The 22,337-nt window shown below is 43.4% G+C and overlaps 2 protein-coding genes across 8 annotated transcripts in view; one reads left to right on the top strand and one right to left on the bottom strand.

The window, feature by feature from the left end:
- Positions 1 to 477: 477 nt before the first annotated feature.
- SKIC8 (SKI8 subunit of superkiller complex) lies at positions 478 to 19,768 on the top strand. The gene is made up of 11 exons (XM_055088159.1): positions 478 to 512; positions 4,149 to 4,199; positions 4,911 to 4,938; positions 6,723 to 6,823; positions 7,280 to 7,457; positions 11,434 to 11,523; positions 11,891 to 12,043; positions 12,890 to 12,983; positions 14,804 to 14,896; positions 15,618 to 15,696; positions 17,442 to 19,768. The coding sequence occupies exons 1-11, from the start codon at positions 492 to 494 to the stop codon at positions 17,529 to 17,531; spliced, it is 978 nt and encodes a 325-aa protein (XP_054944134.1). The 5' UTR covers positions 478 to 491; the 3' UTR covers positions 17,532 to 19,768.
- A 134-nt stretch (positions 19,769 to 19,902) lies between these two features.
- DNAJA4 (DnaJ heat shock protein family (Hsp40) member A4) overlaps positions 19,903 to 22,337 on the bottom strand; it is a 15,864-nt gene continuing 13,429 nt past the window's right edge. For 5 of the 7 annotated variants that reach the window (XM_007103465.4, XM_028495148.2, XM_028495150.2 and 2 more), the window contains 2 exons: positions 20,758 to 20,858; positions 19,903 to 20,661 (listed from right to left, as the gene is read on the bottom strand). In XM_007103465.4, the coding sequence (XP_007103527.1) occupies positions 20,446 to 20,661; positions 20,758 to 20,858 (317 nt within the window). In that variant the 3' untranslated portion in view covers positions 19,903 to 20,445. Of the gene's footprint in view, positions 20,662 to 20,757; positions 20,859 to 21,868; positions 22,176 to 22,337 lie in introns of those variants that run through there. The other 2 variants (XM_028495149.2, XM_055088158.1) reach the window with 2 other exon arrangements.

Raw genomic sequence — 22,337 nt, forward strand, 5'->3', positions numbered from 1 at the left:
GAAAAACAAAGCTGTATTTCACTGAAAAATTTTTGAAGCCACAGAACTCTTGCAGTCATCATGTGTAGTTGAATCTCAAACTACAAATGAAGAGATTGGATCCCAAACGGCCAAGAGCTCAGCTGCTGAAACCTAAAACTGCGCTTCCGGAAGCAGGTTCCCAGTGGCCCCGCCCCCCGGAGGAAACCAGCGTGACGGGGGTGTGGCCTCTTTCCCCCTCCTCCCCTCCTCCCCTTCTCCCCTCCTCCCCTCCTCACCTCCTCCCCTCCTCTCCTCCTCCTCGTCCGCCTCGTGCGCGGCGTAGCGACGGCAGGAGGCGCTGCGGCATGCGCCGGCGCCCTGGGGACCAGAGAGATGCCCCGCCCCTTCGTGAGCTCGTCGCCGCGCGTCGCGGTCGCGCGGAGACTGGCGTCAGACGAGCCGCAGGGCAGTGTCGCCGGGCAGTGAGGCGGTGAGTTGGTCCGCACAGCCGATGAGGATGGCAGCCGCTAATGGCCCGGGCTGGAGGGCGGGTGAGCGAGGGTGGGCCCGAGGCTGCCTCTAACAGGGTTTGCTCAGGAATGCTCCAGGCTGCGGGGCCCGAGGGTGGTGGCTTCTGTGAGTCCATTTACCCTGGCTGCCTCTCGACGTGCGGGGCCTAAGGGGAGAGGGTAGGTTGCCTCATCTTGCATCCTGAGGGTGTTCTGTGCAGCCTCGAGATTAGGGCTGATTTCTCTGCAGTAGAGGTCTCAGTGTCCATAAACGAAACGACTGTCTTAACCGAAGTTTTCCAGTGGTGGGCCACGCTGTCTTCTTAGGTAGCGAGCTGGACAGGTACAGGCACAGGCTGAGTTATCTTTACTTCAAGTACCATGTAGTGTTATGGGTTACTGACCTGCCTGAGTACTTTAATAGGGACATGTGTAAAGTTCTTTAGAAACACTGAGGAGGGAGCAATGAATTCTGCCTTGGAAGTGGGAGGAAAGTTCTCTAAAGAGAGAAGGAAGCAAGAGAGGGCTTTGGGGTCGTCTTAGCTCTTAAATTATTAGAGGATAAGAAACTGATGTAAGAGATAGTGTAGCTTGTATCCACCTTCTATTGTCAGCCTAACCTTAGGAAGCTTCCTTAACCTCTCTTGAGTCTCACTTTCCTTATCAGGAAGGTAGAGGTGATAATAAGAATATCTACTAAGTGGGGTGAGAGGGTTCGGTGAGCTAACCTATGTGTAGAACGTAAAACAGAGCCTGACTCATGGTACATCCTCAAACGTGCATTCATTGATAGAAGCACACCTCTGTCTTGAGGAGGCTGGCTTCTTGGAGTTGGATTCCTGCAAACCTTCCTACTCTTTTGTTTCTCTCTGTTGCAGGGATGTGAGGCAGGATTTGGAAGGGGAGAGGGCAGGCCTCTGCTTCACTGGGCAGAGGGCTGGTGCCCAAGCAGAGTTGTAATACCGTTCATTTCAGCAAAACTGGCTTGAGCTCCTGCCTGTCTTTCCTACCCTGGCCAAGACCCTGTTCTTGGGTCACAAATTAAGCACTACCAACTTGATTGAGATCTTCACAGGCAAAGATTATTTACAAATCATTTGTTTGTTTTTGCTGTTATCCTTGGAAAACCGTCACGGTAGCCTTTTTGGGTTTGCAAATTTAAAGCAAGTAACCTGAACCTGGATGCCTTAGCTGTATGGTCTCCTCTGTCGATGGATAGATTTGAGGGGGCCATGAACTTGGATGAGAAGAAAAGTTGCATCCTTACGTTCTCTAACCTCTAACTGAAATTTAGCGTTTCTTTCAATTATGAATGTTGTCAACAAACCACAGTATTGACAGGTTGACTTTGTCACCAATAGAAATTACAGATATTTTCATATATTAGCATACTGTGTAAGCTCATGACAACTTTGAAATTATGGTAGTTATTAGACTTGCTGCTAGATCTTGTTATGTAATGTGTAAATTAAGAATCACATATGCTATCACAAATTTAATTTTTGTATTTGGTAAAATTTTATTTCGGTATACAGTTGATCTTTATTCTCAGGTTCTGTATTTGCAAATTCATCTACATGCTAAAATTTATTTGTAGGCCCCAAATCAGTACTTGCAGTGCTTTTGTGGTCTTTCTTGGACATGTGTGAGGTGGTGAAAATTTTGAGTCAACTGACACACATTCTCAGCTGCAGTTGAACAAGGAAACATTCTGCCTTCTTGCTTCAGTTCTCATGCTGTAAACAAGTGTCTTTTTTTCAGTCTGTTAGTGCCATGATTTTTGTATTTTTGTGCTTTTATTGGTGATTTCAGTGTTTAAAACGGCCCCCCCGCAAGCACAGTGCTAAAGTACTCTCTTAGTGTTCCTAAGTGCAGGAAGACTGTGATGTGCCTTATGGAGAAGACATGTGTAGATAAACTTCATATAGGCAAGCATTATGGTGCTGTTAGCCATAAGTTCAATATTAATGAATTACCAACTTAAAATAAGGTGTCTTTATTTTTTTAATAGACCTTTATTGGAGTATAATTGCTTCACAATATTGTGTTAGTTTCTGTTGTACACCAAAGTGAATCAGCCATATGCATACATATGTCCCCATATCCCCATATCCCCTCCCTCTTGAGCCTCCCTCCCATCCTCCCTATCCCACTGCTCTAGTTCATCACAGAGCACCAAGCTGATCTCCCTGTGCTATGCTGCTGCTTCCCACTAGCTATTTTACATTCAGTAGTGTATATATTTCGATGCTACTCTCACTTTGTCCCAGCTTCCCCCTCCCACCCCGTGTCCTCAGGTCCATTCTCTATGTCTACATCTTTATTCCTGCCCTTCAACTAGGTTCATCAGTACCTTTTTTGTTTTTTAGATTCCATATATATGCGTTAGAGTACGGTATTTGTTTTTCTCTTTCTGACTTACTTCATTCTGTATGACAGACTCTAGGTCCATCCACCTCACTACAAATAACTGTTTCATTTCTTTTTCTGGCTGAGTAATTTCCATTGCATATATGTGCCACATCTTCATTATCCATTCATCTGTTGATGGACATTTAGGTTGCTTCCATGTCCTGGCTATTGTAAATAGTGCTGCAGTGAACATTGTGGTACATGTCTGTTTTTGAATAATGGTTTTCTCAGGGTATATGCCCAGTAGTGGGATTGCTGGGTCATATGGTAGTTCTATTTTTAGTTTTTTAAGGAACCTCCATACTGTTTTCCATAATGGTGGTGTCAATTTACATTCCCACCAACAGTGCAGGAGGGTTCCCTTTTCACCACACCCTTTCCAGCAGTTATTGTTTCTAGATGTTTTGATAATAGCCATTCTGACCGCTGTGAGGTGATACCTCATTGCAGTTTTGAGAAACATGCATAAAACAAAGTTACTATTCGGTTGCCAAAAATGTTACCAGAGTCTTGCAGGAACCTAATGCAGTGTCTCCCCTAGGAGCAATGGATCAGTGTTCACTAATTCGGTGTTCAGTGATGTTATAGAACATAACTGCCTGGAATAACAAGAATGGACCATACTTGGTTTCCTTTCTAATCCTATGTATTTTATTTTATGTATTTAAAAACATCCTGAGAAGGGGTTTATAGGCTCTACAAGGCTGCTAGAGGGGTCTATAGCACACACAAAAAAGATTGAGAACTCTTATTATAGCCTGAGAAATTAAATCTATTCCTATGATTAAGTTTGTGTTTAGCTGAGCTAAGTCCTTAAAGACTTCAGCACCTTTTGGGAGACATGTGTCTCCCTCTAGCTCATGTCCTCATTTACATGCCTATAGGCATTTTTGGCTGAGATTCCCGCATGGACTCTTAAGAACTTTGCTCCCCCATATTTGCTTGTTGAGTTTTGAATAAATAATATTTTAAATTAAAAGGTCCCGTGGTTTTATCTCTCTGAAGAGCAGCAAAGGAGGGAGACTGGTCCCTCTCTGTAGTCAACTTGAAGAGAAGAAAATATGGGAGGTGATAGGTATTAGTTGAGAAAAAAGTCCATGCCACCTGGTAGGGCTTGTGAAGGGGCACCCTGGGACTGATCCACAGAAAAGTGTCTGGGCAACTCTGCCAAAGAGTTGCCTTATTTTCTTGATCAAGGGGAACCTTCTGTAGCCCCCTCTGTCCTGATGACACCCCCTTACTGAAACCCTGGTATTGTTTCCACAGAGCTGTCTGGCCTTTAGCCCTTCATCCTTGGTTAAGGAAATGACCAACCAGGTAAGGCCTATGGAGAGAAAGAATATCAGTTGGTCTCTTTGGCAGGTTCAAGCCCAGTACATTGTCTGGGTGTGTAGTCAGAAAACTAGCATCTGATTCCTGCTCTTCTCCTGAAGAGTAGGGTGACCCTGGGCATCTAGTCACCAGAGGGGTAGGTGGCACTAGTAAAATGCACAACACTAAGAGGAGGATTATTTTATCTAAGTCTTTACCACAGTTTACAAAGGGATTAAGGAAGCTTAAAAGAATTTGTACGCAAAAATGAGAAAGAAACAAAGATCAGAAAAGGAGAAACATATATTTGTAATAAAATTAGGGACAGAGTTAACAGGTTATGCAGACTGTGTGGTTTTATACAACTGCAAAAATTAAGCTGCAGACTGGACTCTGAGCTTCCTGGTAATCAGAGCAGGAAAAAACACGTAATTTATTACTCTTCTTTTTGGATGGGTAATAGTGGTTAGGGAGAAGAGACTATAGTTTGTCTAAAATTAAAGAACTAATTTTTTTCTGGTATGTCTCTACAAACCTTGCATGAGCAGGAATCAAGGAGCTCCTAAGAGGTCAGGCAGGGGAAGTAGCTAACACTGTGGTAACTATATCTACTGGGGGGCAGGGCAGTGAGTTGGGTGCCAGGGCGTGTTTTAGGGAAGGGAGGGGACACATCTGAAATCTGACCATTGGTTTAATGTGTCTTCTGTTCTTTTTTAGTACAGTATTCTCTTCAAACAAGAGCAAGGTAAGCAGCTTGCCTGTTCAAGCAAATTTACCTATGAAAAACTGTTGTCCCTGGCTTAAGGTTTTTGTCATTGCTGACCAGACATGCAGTTTCCAACTGTACTCTGCAGAAACGTTGGCAGATGCAGCTGAAAACAAATACACTTAAAAACAAACAACAACAACAACAAAAACCAAGCCACTAACTTAAAAGAAAAAGCAGGAGTCAAAGGACTGACCGGAGAACTCCAGGCTGAGGAAAGCTTTCCCACCTGAGGAACTCTGAGCTTCCCAGCTATCAAAGTGAAAGAAGGAAACGCTTTAAGTCTCAGAAATCTGTTAATGGCAGCTCATCTGGGGAGATAAACTTGAGCCTGGCCCTGACCTCAGAAGTTCTCTTGGGGGTTTTTATTCGGGCTCCTTCATTTACAGCAAGTGCAGGGACTCTCACAGAGGACCTTTGACCCTCAATGAAAGTGAAGGATATAGTAACAGCGAGGTGAATTTCTGTCAAGACTACTGAGTGTGGGGGGTGGGCTGGGGGCTGTGCGGTGGAGGCAGTGGTGGGGATGGGAGCAGGAGGCAGGTCAGAGTTCAGTCTGGAAAGGTAACTGGCCAGTGATACTGGACTTCATACCTGAAAAGGAGTATGTGCGTGGACTATTCACATGTATCTCATTTCTCCACCACAGCCTGGGTGAGTTAGGTAAAGCCTGGAGGAATTTGTGGAATGCCTAATAAAAGCTCTTCCACTTTAAGTAGGTGACATTTAGCTAGTCTAAAGTTTAAGCCAAAAGTATTCTTTCAGGTTAGCTAGCATAGGTAACTAGTAGCTAGTCAGGCATGCCAGTCAGCTACCTTGTATGCAGCTAATGCCATCCGGCTGGCAAGCTAGCAGGCTTGGGTCGGGTGGGGATTGTAATGGAAGCCATGTATGTAACTCACAGCTGTTTAAATTGAATGCCCTTGTATTCATATCTTGGAAAGGTGTTCCTGGAGAAATGCTGCCAGGTATGAAGAAAGCCTCCTTGTGCACTTGTCACATTTATATTCCTGCACCAGGTCTGCAGGCCCACCAGCATGGCCTGCCAGACATGCAACTTGCAGACTTAGAATTTAAAGTGGACGTTAGTTAATAGAGAGGTTGGGTTTGAATCCCAGTTCTGCCTCTTCTTAGCTTTTGACTTTGGGTGAGCTACTAGGCTTCTCTAAGCCTCTGATTCCTTATCTGTAAAATGAAGATACTATTCACAGTACCTATTTCGTAGGGTTGTTGTGGCTGAGGTAATACTTATAAAAGGATTAAAGTACTAACTGGCCCATTAAGCATAATAGACATTGTGGCAAAAGGCAACTCGTGTGGAGGCTGTTCTAGTTATTTATTTTCAGACCTGTACTGTTTACAGTTGACCTGCCTACTGGTTTCCAAGGATCTCTAAGAAATAACACTTATCACCTTTAGATCTCTTTTTGGGGTGGGTTTCACTTTAGCTAAGTGAGAGCCGTTCCAAACTAATGCGTGTTGGACAGCATGCTAAAGTAGAAAGGATATTGGATTACTGTGGTACTGCTGCCCCACCTGGTAAACCTGTGATTTGGGGCACGTGGCTTCTTCAGAACCTCCAGTTTTCATATCTGCCTGCACAGTTATAATAAAAGCTGTATGGGAAAGCAGTTTGCAAAACAATAAAATAATACAGGTGGATATTACCTCAGAATTGTTGTAACAGTATTTCAGCTTCATCTTAGCACATTCAGTTTAGAAGTTGCATGAAGACTTTTAAAATGAAGCGCTTTCCATTCTAGCCCATGATGATGCCATTTGGTCAGTTGCCTGGGGGACAAACAAGAAAGAAAACTCTGAGACGGTGGTCACAGGATCCCTGGATGACCTGGTGAAGGTCTGGAAATGGTGAGTGCCCTCTCCTCTAACATGCAGCCTTGGAAATTGGGGTTTTTACTTCTGGGCTCCCAAATTGCAATCAGAGAATATTAACTGTTTTCTAAGCAAGAAAGCAATAGTAGTATGGTGGTATACAAAGGCAGATTATTTTTCTCTCACTTGTTTTCCTGTTATTCGCTGTTCAGGCCCTATAGTTTAAGAAAGAAAAAAAAGTCTCATGGCTAAAAGTTGGCTGCATTTGGTGTTCTGTGACTCTTGATTTCCTCTCTGATTCTGCTTTTCACAGACCATTGGTAATGCATACTTACAGGGGCCCAGAATTTCAGATGCCAGGTACAATGTGTTGTGTGTGAAGAAATCCATTTCTCTGTCCCCCATTGAAGGCGTGATGAGAAGCTGGACCTACAGTGGAGTCTGGAGGGCCATCAGCTGGGTGTGGTGTCTGTGGTCTGTCCCCCGAAAATGGCGCGATGAGAAGCTGGACCTACAGTGGAGTCTGGAGGGCCATCAGCTGGGTGTGATGTCTGTGGACATCAGCCACACCCTGCCCATTGCTGCGTCCAGTTCTCTTGATGCTCATATTCGTCTCTGGGACTTGGAAAACGGCAAACAGATAAAGTCTATAGATGCAGGACCTGGTAAGAGTTTTACTCTTAGAGAAGATACTAGAGGTTTACAATCCCTTTTTGAAACCTTTAGGGATAGATGTATTTTACACTTCAGAATTTTTTGGATTTGAGACTGGTAATATGGGTGCATGAACTGTATGTCATGTAATACCTTCAGTGGGGCTGGGGGCAGCACTCTAATCAAATAGTAATATCTCAGTGACTAAACATGAGTATTTACACTAAGAGAGGTATGTACAGGCTATAAATAGCCTTACATCAGTTCAGGTCAGGTTTGAGTACCAAATGAATTTTGGTACTAAAATTATTTTTTAAAACTTACAGTTTTCATCGCCTTTGGGTTTCAGAATTGCTGATTTGGGATTGTGGACTTGTGTTTGAATGGTCCAGAGGTCCTCTGTTTGCCATATTCTGAATTGATACATTCACTGCCTTATAGAGGTCTAGAACATAAAGCACTGTGTCCTCATAGATCTGTATCATGGTAATCTCTACTAATTATGATTAAAGTGCCTGTTTCTAGTATATGATAGATATATGAAACTTCTAAAGAAACAAATCCATTGTTTGTTTGTTTTTTTATAAGTTCTATAGGACAGCATAATCTTGTCCATTAGCCTTGATAAATATCTGAGGTAATGGAAGTTAATGATTTCAGTAGGTTGGATTAATGTGGAACAAGCAACATGACATTTCAGGATTCCTTGTAGCCTTATATTTACTTGTAAATGACTGCGTAGCATTCATGAGCAGAGGCTGTTCTACCAGAATAGGTGATGACTGGTAGATAGTGCAGAGAGCCTGGTCCCTCTCTGGCACACCCCTCTGTGGGTTGATTACAGAAGAGCTGCTCTTCCTTAACTTAATTCCCTTGATTGGAGGCCCAGGTGGATTTGTCTCCCACTGGTTATGTTCAGTAGACCCTATAGGCTGTACTTATTCTGGAAAGAATGATGGTCCCAGGGTTTTAAGGACTCTGGGTTGTCTGGAAACTGAGTTCATTTCCCCTCAGTGGCAATGTTCCATGTCTCTGATTCTTAACTTTTGCGGCTTTTTTTTTAATTGCAGCTTTTTAAAGAATACCTATGTCCAATCCCTATTTTGGATCCACTGAATCACAGTTATTGGGGTGTGTGGGCTGGGATATGTATTTGAAAAAAGCTACCCAGACACTCTGACTCCCCAGATGATTGTTTTTGCATGTGTCCTTGCCCTGTTGACATCTCTTACAGAGGACTTGGGTCCCCAAACTAGCCCACAAAGTCTGTTAAGACTCTGCTTTATAGCTGAGAGGAGGAAGAGGCAGATCTGTTGCTGCCTTTTCATCTTGGACACCTAAGCCCTCCCATGACGCTAAGGTCACTGTGTGGTTTTGTGGCCCCCCCCCACCCCAGGCACACCACAGCTGAAGAAATGATTACTGGATTGGTTCCAAGGAAAAGGATGGTGTCTGTATCCAACTTGCCTTCTCTGACAAATAGTACCTTAAACTACATACTGGTTCCATGTGTGGCAAATGATCATTGAAAGATTACTGTTAGGAAAGAAAAAAGATACTGAGACGAGTAGAGGGTTGGGTTTATTTTCTTTTTGGATAGGAATATTCCTAAAACTATACCAGACCATTAAACAACAGTTATTTGGGTGAATAATAAAAGCAAGCGTTGCTATTGACAACGAAGGAGCAGCTGAATTGAATTCATCTGAAGGTAAAACTAATAAGTCTAGGTCTAATGAATGTAGGGAAATGGACATTTACATTATACCTATCTTGAAAATATGCCTGGAGAATGTGAAAGAAGGAACAGAAGAAGGAGAAAAAGACAAGAAAGAAAATCTCAGATCCTGAAGAAGAAAGTAAGGAAGTAGAAGAAAGGGAAGATGAAGGGGAAGATCCTCCATTGGGCACCTCACCCATCTGGTAGCTCCAGCAAACTGACATTGAAGAAGAACAACAGCGGAAGCATAGGGGCCTCTCAACATCAGATGGTTCAAGATGTCCCAATGTAAAGAAAAGCTACTCTTTTGCTGATGAGGTGGAACTTAATGATTAAAATAACTATTTATTATGCAAATGTTAAAATAAATTTTAGAGTTCACATTTTAATTGAGGAATAAAAATTCCTTCAATTTCAAGTATAAGGATATTTGCCACTAAAAGTTCTATATTATCAAACAGTTAATAGGCAAATGTAAAAATAATTCAAGTGTGATTTTATTAAACTTCAAGGAATAAAAATCAGATTTTCTAGTAACTGTTATTCCTGTAAACAGCTAATTATAATAGGAATAAGAAAACAATCCTGTTAGAATAATGCTTTAGTCATTTAGGAGTAAAGATAGATATTAAAAAGCAGTTATTTGAGAGATTGATTATAAAAGCTTTTTCAGATCTTCTTGGTTAATTGAGCACTTTTGAAGTTAATTTCCTTTTTAAAACAAATATTTCATAAGAAAAGTGTTAGAGCTAAATTATTTATTATTACTTTGAATATGTGTGTTAAAATTTGTGAGAGATTTTTATTTTAAAACTCACCCTGGAATATGGTGCTGACCCATCTGTGCTAGGAGCCCCTGTCTACCATGAGTTAAGCTCAGAGAGGCCTTCACTCTCCCCTGGGCTGAGAAGGGCATGACCTCTTTGAGCCCTGCCCCAGGATTAAGGAGAGTGACATGGGAAGGAGCCTTTCTCTCCTCTCCATTTGATCTAACAAGCACTGTTTCTGGGCAGGTGCAGGAGAGGCAGGACTTAGGGTATATTCCCATATAAGAGTGGTATGGGCAAAGGGACCTAGACTAGCTCTGGACAAGTAGATTATTCCTTGGCCTCTAGGTTCTGACCCCAAAAGCTCCCAAAGCTCTTTGGGGTTGCCTATGAAGAGGTTCCCATGTAGCTGAGAAAAGAAATGCTAAAATATTATCAGTAGTCCAGATGGAAATATAAAGAATATGCGCTTACCCAGGCTGCCCATGAGTCTGGAGACTTTTACACAGAAGCACTGTGATACACAAATAACATTTGAATAGAACGCTTGAAATTAGGCTGTGTGGTATAACTTAAAAACTAGTTGATTTTTTTTAAACAGTGCCTCTTTCCAGTCCTTATTCTCTGTTAATTTGTGGTAAATAAATTTATCATATTACAGTTTTATATAAGAGTATTTCTGGTACCTTTTCATTTATTTACAGTTTTATTGAGGTAGATTTTCACCTCTATAATTGCACTCTGAAATTAACCCATTGTAAGTATACAGTTTAACAAGTTTTAGTAAATTTCCACAGTTGTGCAGCCACCACTCCAATTCGGTTTTAGAACACTTCTGTGCCCCACAAAAGTTCCCTCATGCCCATTTATAGTTAATCTGTGCTCCCACCCTCAGCCTCAGGCAACCACTGATCTGCTTTCTGTCCCTATAGCTTTGCCTTTTTGAAAAATTTCACATAAGTGAAATCGTATTGTCTTATACATCTTCATTCTTTCTTTAGCATAATATTTTTGAGGTTCATCCGTGTTGTAGCATGTATCAGTAGTTTGTTCCTTTTTATTGCTGAGCAGTGAGTATTCCATTATGGGATATTCCACGTTTTGTTCATCCATTTACCAGTTGATGGACATTTCGATTCTCTTCAGTTTTTGAATATTCTGAGTAATGCTGCTATGAGCATTCAGGTACAAGTCTGTACATGGACATGTGTTTTCATTTCTGAATGGAATTGCTGGGTATTATGGTAAGTGTTTTTACTTAAACTGTCAAACTGTTTTTCAGAGTAGCTGTACCATTTTATTTTCCCACCAGTGTATGAGGATTTTGGTATCTCCATATCCTTGCTAACACTTGGTATTGTCCTGTCTATCTACATTTTTAGTAAAAATTTAAGACGCCCTTAAACTAAATTGGTATAGAATTAATATCTTCACAACGTTTTTAAAATTAAAGTCACGTCTTTTCTCACTGTAGTTTTTTTCCTTCTTTTTTCTGTTCAGTGGATGCCTGGACTTTGGCCTTCTCTCCTGATTCCCAGTATCTGGCCACAGGAACTCATGTGGGGAAAGTGAACATTTTTGGTGTGGAAGGTGGGAAAAAGGAATATTCTTTGGACACAAGAGGAAAATTCATTCTTAGTATTGCATATGTAAGGAAACGTTGCTCTTTTTTTCTCTCTCTGATTCTTTGAGTTTACTCTTCTAGCCTGTTGTATTCCTGGGTAAACGTTCCGCATTGGTCTTGTCAGGGAGCTACTGGCATGGTTTGCCAGTCACCCAGTTAGACCTGCAGCCAGCAGATTGCTTGTGTTTGGTGGGGATGGCTTAACAATATGGAGTTTCAAATGATCTCCATATGTTCTCTGCACAGAGTCCTGATGGGAAGTATCTGGCCAGTGGAGCCATAGACGGAATCATCAATATTTTTGATATTGCAACAACATTTTTGGTGTGGAAGGTGGGAAAAAGGAATATTCTTTGGACACAAGAGGAAAATTCATTCTTAGTATTGCATATAGTCCTGATGGGAAGTATCTGGCCAGTGGAGCCATAGACGGAATCATCAATATTTTTGATATTGCAACCGGGAAACTTCTGCACACGCTGGAAGGTGCGGTTCATCGTTTTATTTTGTGCAAACTGGGTTATCAGATCACAAAGGAAGACGTATTCTTTAATTAAAATGCTGCTAAATGGCAAATGAGCGTTAGATTTGCAAAACATCAATCTCAGTTGGAGATCTCAAATGCCTCTAAGGTTCAGTTTTGTCACTAGTTATAACCTAGTCATATTAGTTCTTGTACCAGTGTTAAATGCTTTTTTTGGTGAACAGGCCTTTTTATTTATGTGTTAATATATCCTAGCTATATGGGTGTCTTATTTCTGTCATGTTTGGTTCTAAAGAACTTTGTGATTAGAAAATAACTCCTTTTTGTCCGTAATTTGAAGGTTGATGAAAGTGCTGTGCCTACCCTTTGCACTGATGACCTCTGGGCAGGAGAACTGGGTACTAGAACAGGGGAAGGGTTGGAGGGAGACTTCTACTCTGTATTCTCTTGTACTATTTTGAATTCTAACCAAGAGAATATATTACCTCTTCAGTGTATCCTTTACCCTACAACAAAGGATTTGGTAGGGAAATAGCATCCTATTTGTTCAACCTTGCAAATCAGAAACGATGCATATTTCCATGTTTGGCCATATCTGTGGCAGAGGAGTTTCTTCTAAGCAATGTGTGCTGAGGTCCAGTTGGTCAAGGAAGGGATCTGAGGAGAAATGGCTCCAGCAGGAGCGGCCTGGGTTATGTGCATGTTTCTAGAGCATTAGAAGGAAGGGTCCAGTCAGTACCCTCTCTGACTGAAGCACCTGGGCAGTGCAACTCAGTGACTTAAAGTCATTAAAAGTGACATAGTTAGTGGAAACTGTATTAGTTAACAAGCGTCTTTGTGAATTTCAGGCCATGCTATGCCCATTCGCTCCTTGACTTTTTCCCCGGATTCGCAGCTCCTTGTCACTGCTTCAGATGATGGCTACATCAAGATCTATGATGTGTAAGTTACCTGTTGAGATTCAAGGCTTCTCACTTAATACCAATGCCTGTTTTGTCTCTTATCATTAGGAGGAGCCCTAGCAAGTGTGCTGCTCCCTCTCTGGGTCTAGGAAAGACTTGTGTTCAGGTCCTGTCAGACACTCAGTCTCCCCAGTCATTCCTCCCCTGTCAGCGTCCCTGCTTTGAGCTTAGAATGTTATGGAGGAAGACGTGCGTGGGTTACCTTCTAGGATCACATACTTGCTACTTTTTTTCAGGCATCCTGTCTGTTGTGATTTTAAATTCTTTTGGGTAGGTAAGTAGCGTACAGTTGAGGAGATGGAGCTATGGGCTGTAGCTGGCTTGGAGTGATGGTAAACAATTAGAACATCCATTTTCTAGGGGTGTTCTAGAAGGTACTTCTCTGCACTAGTTAGGGAGCTGTCAGTTCATAAGCCAGCTTGCAGCAGGTCTAGATGAGGGAGCTTTTTTGTTGTTGGTTTTTGACCACAGGTATAGAAGTGAGTTAATCTTCAGTTCACGGCTCTGTTTCATTGGAAGCCTGTGCAAGGGCCCTTTCTCTTGTTTCCCCCTATCTTTCTCAGTCCCCACTCCTTTTCACCCCTGAGGTCTCCCCTATAAGGTGTTTGACGTGTGTGTGATACGTTGACTCAGTGCTGCAATCAGTGTGCCTCTGGTTCCTGGCTTCCAAAGGTAGCATTCTAATCCATTGGGTGCATACGTTACACTTCTTCCCAACGATGGGTGCCACAACCATGATCATCCACGTGCATGTCCTTTTATGGGCCTGTGAAAGTTTTTCGGGAGTTTAAACTTGGGGGCTTTTGGAGGATGAGAAGTTGTCAAAGAGACATGGAATTAGAACTGCAGCTTCTAGAATTAGAGCTGAATGAGGTTGTTAGGGTCTGGGGGGAAGATGCCTCTCTCAAACTGTGCCTTCCTGTCAGTAGCAGAGCCAATATAAATAGTAGCAATTCCTTAAGTATCCAGTTTTCTTTAATAAGGCTTTCAGTGCTACAATTTCATCATCCTCCCAACAACCGGTGAGGTAGCGCGGATTAGTGTCCCCATAATGCAGGCGAGGAGCCCAAGCTGAGGTGGTGGTTTGGCTGAGGTGCTGTTACTGAATGAACACCTAGGACTTTTACCTTCTTGTGATCCCACTGCTTTCCACTGAGGCCACCTCTCCTCGTACCTAACTGAGGTTTGCTCTACCCTCTGGGTTCAGAGGTGACACTGCTGGCCTCAGTCGGGTCTTAGGATTGTTTTCCAGCCATAAATGATTTCATTTCACTTTTTTAAAAAGTGAAAATGACTGTAGTAATTAGACCTGTCTTGTTCTTGGTTAGCTTAAAAATGGTCTGTCCAAGCCACATCTGTTGTAAAGAGTACATCTTGATACATTCCTTAGACACAAGGCACTGGCCCTATATGGAAAGGGTACTGGGTGGGCAGGGGTCAGAACCTGCAACTGCCCTGAGATGGCCTACTTGCCCCTGCTGGTTCTGTTTCCTCATCTTCGGAGTTTGCTTGCTGAGCCTTCTTTATTTTGAGCTTTTTAAGCTCTGCTTGTTCAGGATCTTATTTTTGGCTCTTGGTGGCATTCACATATTTGGGGTTAATGCTGTTGAAAATTTTGTTTCTGCAGTGTGATCACACACTGCTACTTCATTGAAAAGGAAATTTTTAAACTAATACTGTGGTGATTATAAGGATAGCAGATTTGGTCCAATTAAACGGGCAATTAAGAGTATACCTTCCATTTCAGTGATTGTATTCCAGAAGTTAACCTCTCCATTTTATTTGAAACTCCCATTTCAGACAACACGCCAACTTAGCTGGCACATTGAGTGGCCACGCATCCTGGGTGCTGAACGTTGCATTTTGTCCGGATGACACACACTTTGTTTCCAGGTACTTATGATTCTTAACAGTTTCTAAAATGTTAGGAAGAGGAAGATGGTCATCTTGTATGACTTGCCTTAAAATTTGAAGACCCTTTTTAAATTCAGATAGCCTTTGTTTTCTGCAGTGTTTTTTAAATTGTGAAGTTAATTGTCCTTGGCTGGAACAAAAGTGGGTTCTTTTGAACAGTTCAGCTCTTAGTTCTTCCTCATAGATCTAGGCTTCTACCTACAGTTACTTAAAGGATACCTGTGTTAGAGTAGTAACTTCAGGTATGAAAATCTGTTCGTAAAATGTTGTGCTTTGAGACCCCAATGTTGTTTAGGCCCAGGATGGCCAAGACAGTTGGAAAACAGGCGATGGATGGCTTAATAGCATTGCACAGAGGTTTACAGAAGCCTCTGAGAACCTTTATTTTGAAGCTTTCACGGGCCTCCCTCCCATCCGGATATAGGACTCTCATCCAAGACTCCTGATGAGAACATTTAATATGAGGGCCAGGCAGATCAGAAGTTCAGCGAAATAGCTGCTCTGAGAGGGGAAAGCCAACCAGTGATGCCAACATCCTTGGCCACCTTTTGGGGCCCTGGATGGCCACTTGTGCACCCAGGCACCAAGGGGGCCTCTAGGTAGGCTGAGTGAAGGAGTGTGGGATTTTTGATCAGGTTCTTTCCAACTTCAAACCAGTCTGAGAACTTTTCTGATACTAATGTTCCCTTTTTTAAAATAGCTCATCTGACAAAAGTGTAAAAGTGTGGGATGTTGGAACGAGGACTTGTGTTCACACCTTCTTTGATCACCAGGATCAGGTATGGCATAATTAACATTCAAATTCCTTTGGATTGCTAGCATTGTCTGACCACTGTGGCAAAACTCATTCCTTTTCCTAACCTTGCTGCTTGGGTTGTCAAGACCAGTCTACTCTTGGGGCTGAGCTACTCTGATTGCTTGGATGTCCATCCAGCCCGTGTTCCTGTGCGTACTCTGGGGTGCAGAGGCTCAGGATGTGCTATCAGCCTAGCAACCCACAAGGCATGATATGTCCCTGTGTAGGCCAGAAAACGGGTACTAGCCACACAGCCTTTAAATGCCTTCTTTGAAACATGCTGCAGCTGGTGCCTGGGGCGTGCCCGGGCCCTTTTCTGGGTACAGCTGGGCCATGGCTGGCTCAAGAAGAACCTGCTGCCTCAGAAGCTTCCATTCCATTCCACAGCCATCACTTTTCTCTTTTGGAGCCGCCCAAAGAAGTGAAGTGATTTTTTTTTTTTTTTTTTTTTTGAATATACTTGAAGCCAGAAATTCTTACAGGTTGTTTGAAGTTAGTGATATTACTAACTTTTGTTTTAGTCTTTAAATTAGGGAAAAGAGGCTTAGTTTTCACAGGAGTCTTATCTTTCCAAGATGAATGTGAAATAATAAAGGCATTCTAGTGCAGGGCTTCTCAGTCTTTAATGTGCACAGGAATCCCCTGGGGATCTGGTAACAATGCAGATGCTGATTCAGTGGGTCTGGCCTGGGCCTGAGTTTTTGTGTTTGTCACAAGCTCCAGGTGAGGCTAGCATTGCTGGTTCCAACCACTTTGAATAGCAAGGGTCTTGGGGAAGTAGTATAAAAAATAAAATACCCATGGTAGTATAAAGTTGTCTTTTAAGATATTTTAAATGTTCTTATGGTGATCTCATAGAATCTCTTTGGAATGCAGCTTAAAGTTAACCGTTGTTCATGCTTTTTTACATTTAATCTTACATTGTTGCCAACAAAGTTGAGGGGGTTTAATTTTGACATTCCACTACTGGATTTAAACATTTTACTCAGGGAGTAAGTCCTGGCTGGCTGTGTTGCTTTGCTCGTGAAGGTCAGTGTGTGGTGCTGTCCTCAGAGGAAGACGTTTGGAGTGGAAATGAGGCCATCACCTGGCCCAATCACAACACTGAAATCAGGGCCAGAACACCCAACTCAGGGGTAGGGTGACAGGCTGACCTGATGAAACTCCTGCCACATCAGTTCTGTCTGGGAAGGAGGTGTGACTCTGTTAATTCAGTACATAGCAAATGAAAGCAATGACATGTGACGCCAAGTTGAATAGCTCCTAGGGACAGGCAGGTTTCATAGGCCTCTAGTAAGAGAGTAAGAAGTACTGACCGTGGGGGGTGGGGGCGAGGAGGTTAGGTGAGGAGCACAGTTTGTAATGATCCCCGTAGGCAGTGACCTCAAGGTTGTTGGGCCTTTTCCTTCCTGGAAACATAAATGAGACCACATGCTGGTCCCTTGTGGGTCCCATCTTCACAACATTAGGTCACTTCCTAGATTGTGAATCTTTGAAAGGTTTGTAGATATCTTGATTTGTGTTTAGAAATGAAATTTTCTTGAGTTGGGAGGTGAGTGGAATGATAAACAGTAGTAATAGAAGATCCCTGGTTAGAGGAAAGGCGAAAAGCACGAGAACATCCTCATCTCAGTGTTTTTCTAGATTCAGTATAATAAGAATAGAGTAAGGATGTTCATTCATAAAGAATAAAGGTTTAAGTTGAATTTTTTTTCTTTTTATTTACAGGTCTGGGGAGTAAAATACAATGGAAATGGCTCAAAAATTGTGTCTGTCGGAGATGATCAGGAAATTCACATCTACGATTGTCCAATTTAAACATCAGTCTTCCAGGCTAATCCTGCAGAAAGAATGTATAGATTGATCATGACATTCCTTACCTTTCTAGCTTGTTTAAAAGAAATATAGCATTTATTGTAGCAAACACTTAAATTTTGTAGATACAGTATAAATCTTTTCATGTTTTATTGGAAATGCCATTCATACTGTAACATAAAGTGTTCTTAATGCAAACACCCATGTTCTTGAACATGCTTCGTTTTCATTTGCCCTGTTACTGGTAGAACAGTGAATCAGCATCATTATGTGAAACCGAGTATCTGCCTCAGAAATGAAGACATCCAGGCACTTACTGAACTTTCCAGTACAGAAATTCAGGCTCACTCTTCCAAGGAGTGAGTCATGCAGAAGCTGTAAGAGGAAAGCTAATCTATTTCAGAATGGGATCCTGAAGGAAACAGGATATGTGACTGGGTGGGAACATTCTGTAGTCCTATCTGGGCATTCTTCTATTTGATAGATTAAAAAATGTCCCCTGTCACACTCTTTTTCACCCTATTAATTTTAGAGAAGCTGTAACTTGCTGGGTGGGTATTACTGCCTTAACAGTGTCTACAGGCTCAAATCTGTACTCACTCTGGTTGACCTCTTGCCTGGAGGTACGTGTACCTCAGTTTTCTCCTCAGCGGCCCACTTGAGACATGGTCTGCGTGTAATGGGAAAGGTGTAAGTAGCTAACCCTCCAAAGTTTGTTGCTTTTTACTGATCATAACTTCATATGATTCATGTCAGGTCCTGTGCTTTTCTTCCAAACTCCCCATAACCCTTAGAATCAAGCCCATGCTCTTTAGGTAGCCCCTCGCTTCTCTCTCCTGCCTCTTTGCCTTGTTCACCCTCCTGTAACCACATAGCCCTGGCCATTTCCTCTGCCTAGAATGTTTCTTCCTCAGACCTTTAGAGGTCTCACTGCTTTCAGGTAGCTGCTCAGGGGTCAGCTCCCAGTAGAGGCCTTCCCCTGGTCCCTTTCCCATTACTCTTTCTTCACTGCAGTCATCATTGTGTGATGTTTGTATTTATCCCCACCCCCCAAATATAAGCTCCGTGAGAGTGGAAACTTCATTCCATTATATCATCCAATATGAGGCAAACTGGCACTTAGCACTGGTCATTGGAGCTGAGAAAATTTTTTAAAAAAACAAACAAAACCATCTGTCTCTCATACCAGCTCAATTTTAATTTTAAAGTGACAAATATACAGGTGGAATAAATTTTAAGCAACACCCTTCAAATTCTCTACATGACAAGGAGCTGAATGTTATTTTGCCTCATCATCAACTAGAGTTTTCTAGCAATAATTTATTAGGAAGTCACAGCACAGAAACAGAACACCCTGGAGTTGTGGTCCATTTGTCAATTGATTTTCATATAGGCTTAGCTGGAAGAATAGGTTTTATGTCTTTCCTGACTGATGGTCGAAGTGGGACATTTTGAGCAAATTATGCCCACCCACTAGCCAGCTGGAGCCTGGTCCATCCGCTGGACCTACCTGCCATGGGTCTCATCTACCCTTTGGCCCTCCTCGGGAGGTCCCTGGTCTGAGTCAAACTCTCAGATACTGTATAACCAATAAGGGTGGATCTGAAAAGTGGCCTCTGTTTAACCCAGCAGCTTAGAAGGCAGGAGTTTTTCTTCATGACTGTTGTGGGAACGAAAGGAGCAGTAATGGCTAAAGGTTGAGGTAACCCTAAATTTAAATTGTAGTCTACCTGCCGGGAGTTAATGAATAATATCCCTCCCAACAAGTTATCATTTACAGTGGTAGTCCATACAGACTGCGGTCCAGAGTAGAACTTAAGTTCTCACTAAAACATTATCCCTTGAGCAGGAAGCCCTTTGTGATATGGCTGTGCAAGGAGAGGAACCATCCTTTGGAAGGGAGTTCAATCTGGGAGAATGAGGTGGAAAACACTGAGATGTCCTCTGCCTTTCCAGACCCTCAAGTCATCCAGGATCACTGGTCAGACAGGGAAGCTGGCTGTGCCATGGGGCTGAACCACCAGCATCTCCTGTGGATTCCGTTGCACTGAGGCTGCTGCGGACGTGGATGGTTTCGTTATCTTTACAAGTAAGCACTTTGGTGGGAGAGCGCTGCAAAGGCTGTCAACAGAAAATAAAAACAAAAAACAAGGTGCGGGGGGCGCAGGCAGGCAGTTTTATCAGCGTTTCATTTAAAACACTGGTTTGTCCTCACCGCAAGGCCTGGAAGGTTCAGGAAGCTTCCAAGAGAGATGATCAGACACACTCACACCCCATGCCAAACATTCAAGGGCACAGGACAGTAGGAACCAAGTTGGCCCTGCAGCCCACTCAGCGTGAACCAGGCACTGCAGGCAAGCCCAACCCACAGATCTGCTTTTATTCTTGAGGAGAAGCATCTAGAATCTAGATTCAGAAATGTCACATGAGCAGCCCTGAGATCATGCCCTCAGTAACTTTGCCATTATGAGGGAGGTGGGGAGGGAAAGAAACCACAGAGCTAGACTTGGGCCACGTCACCCACTTCATGCCTGGAGGTTTGCTAGGGGGCTGAGGGCTGTTGTCTGGGCTGTGCTTTATTGGTGGAACTGAACTATGGCAAAGCCACTAGAAGCACAAAGTGTCAGTGCGGTCACTGGCATCTCAAAAATATCCTGAAAATGTAAATAAACAGATTCCATATGCAGACTAGAGTGATGTACACTTAAAATATTTAAATATAAATTAAGCTATAACTTAACTTACAACCAAAAGAAAAACAAAAGAAAAACCAAAAAGACACTCAGCAGTTGAGAATGCTGAACACATACACAGGACACCCCAAACACGAGGCCATTAAAGCGATGCCATTTTCATTGTGCCAACTTTACATTCATCATGTACTAGTCCGGCCGGGCCACGCTGCACTGGGCCCACATCACGCCGTCTGGCACTGCACTCCGGCCCGGGGCCCGTCATCATCATCCTCGTAGGCCTCCCTGTGCTGGCGCCAGTTCTGCTCATTGGGATTAAACTCCTTCAGCTCCACCTGATCCATGTCATCTGTAATCCTGACTTTCTGTCGAGGAGGGAGCAGAGCTTCCAGCTGGGGAAGGTTGTCTTGAGACAGCCAGTGTTTTTCAGGAAAAATAACCTGTAAAGGGTGAGGTGGGAAAGAGCAGTTGTTTCTTCCCTTCCCAATTAAGGCATTTAATTATATGTCCCATGAGAATAAAACACATGCACTTACTAAAAACTGTATGATCAGAGTCCCTTTCTCCAGGGGTGCTTTGTAGATGGGCATTCCTTCATTACGCACACATTTCAGGTCCCCGTGCTTTACCACCTCACCTGCCGCAGAGAAGGTTTACTTATGAAACAGGAAGATGGAGGGCAGCCTGGAGAGGTCAGTCACCCTGTTGCGAGAGCCTGGGGCAGCCACCGTCACCCCCACAGCAGCAGGCAAAGGCAGGGGTCATGGGGCATCTGACTAAAAAGCTGGTCCCGACCAGAATGATGCGGGTCAGAGGAACCGGCTGGGTGAGGGGCATGAGAGGGAGGGGGGCAGGAGTGGAACCCTCTCTGACCCACGCACTGGGCTCCTGCAGTGTATCCAAGGAGGAGCGGGCTGAAGCCTCCATCATAAGGTTGGTTTAAAAAAGTGAACTGGGAATCAACACTCAGTCTGGGTAAACAGGGGTGATACCTGTCAGCCTGCCTCTTGGGTCAGGTTGTCACCACAACCTTCCCATGAGTGGGAGGAGAGTCTGCTCCTCACAGACTCGAGCAGAGCTTGGAGCAGGAATGGGCCTCAAAGAGTCCAGCCAGATCCCACCTGCCAGGAGAGCCAGGCTTCTGGGTGGGGGGCTCACAAGGTGGCTCCGGCCACAGGCAGTCTCCACGAGCTGGTGGGCTGGAGCTGGTCTGGCTTGCACTTGCTGGGTCTTACATTCTACACTTTTTCAAAAGGCATCGTGGGAGTTTAGTCCCCCCAGAGCTCTTGGTTTGCCCCCAAATCTAAAAATATCATTTCCTTCCAAACATGAAAAGAAAAGGGATAAAAGGGTCTCTTTAAAAAGTATGCTTTTCAGCTCAGTAATGAAAATGGACAAAGAAAGAAATGTTCAGAAAAAATGGTTGGGGGGAGCCCAAACACTCATTTATTCAGCATCCCACTCCCCTGGATGAACTCTCTCAACAGGAAATCTTTTAAAGTATCTCATGGGAGTTGATCAAATAAAGGGTGTGGAGGACTCTCTCCTTGGGGGTCGTTCAGTGACTCACATGTGGCCCTCAGAGCTGCTGACTGCAGGAGGAGCCCATTAGCTAAACGGCCCCAGGCTGCTGGGCTTGTTATAGTCTTTGTTTTGTTTTTAATAGCTTTTCTGTCTCTGTTCCTGTCAGGTGTCACACTTCTTGTTGCTCTCAGCACAACTCCTCAGGCTTCTGCTTCTAACTCGCTGGGGGGCAGGGAAACCGTAGGACCAAGCATGGACAACCACGTGTAAGAGAAGGAAAGAGATGATGAGTCAGCTCTTCCGTGAAGTACATATCTGCCTTCAGTCAGGGGGATCACACCCTCGTGAAGCTCTTAAGGCACTTTTTTCTTTAATCTCCTGATTCTCAGCCATGCTCAAGACAGCCTAAAGGCCTCTGGCGAGGAAGGCACTTCAGTAGCAGAAGAGAGAAGAGGAAATGAAGGAAAGAGAAATAAGCCAAAACAAGAAAAGAAGAGGTGAAAGAAAAGGACTCAAAAAAAGATAAATGAGGGCTTCCCTGGTGGCGCAGTGGTTGAGAGTCCGCCTGCCGATGCAGGGGACACGGGTTCGT

This window comes from Physeter macrocephalus, chromosome 11 (genome assembly GCF_002837175.3).
Source record: "Physeter macrocephalus isolate SW-GA chromosome 11, ASM283717v5, whole genome shotgun sequence".
NCBI lineage: Eukaryota > Metazoa > Chordata > Mammalia > Artiodactyla > Physeteridae > Physeter > Physeter macrocephalus.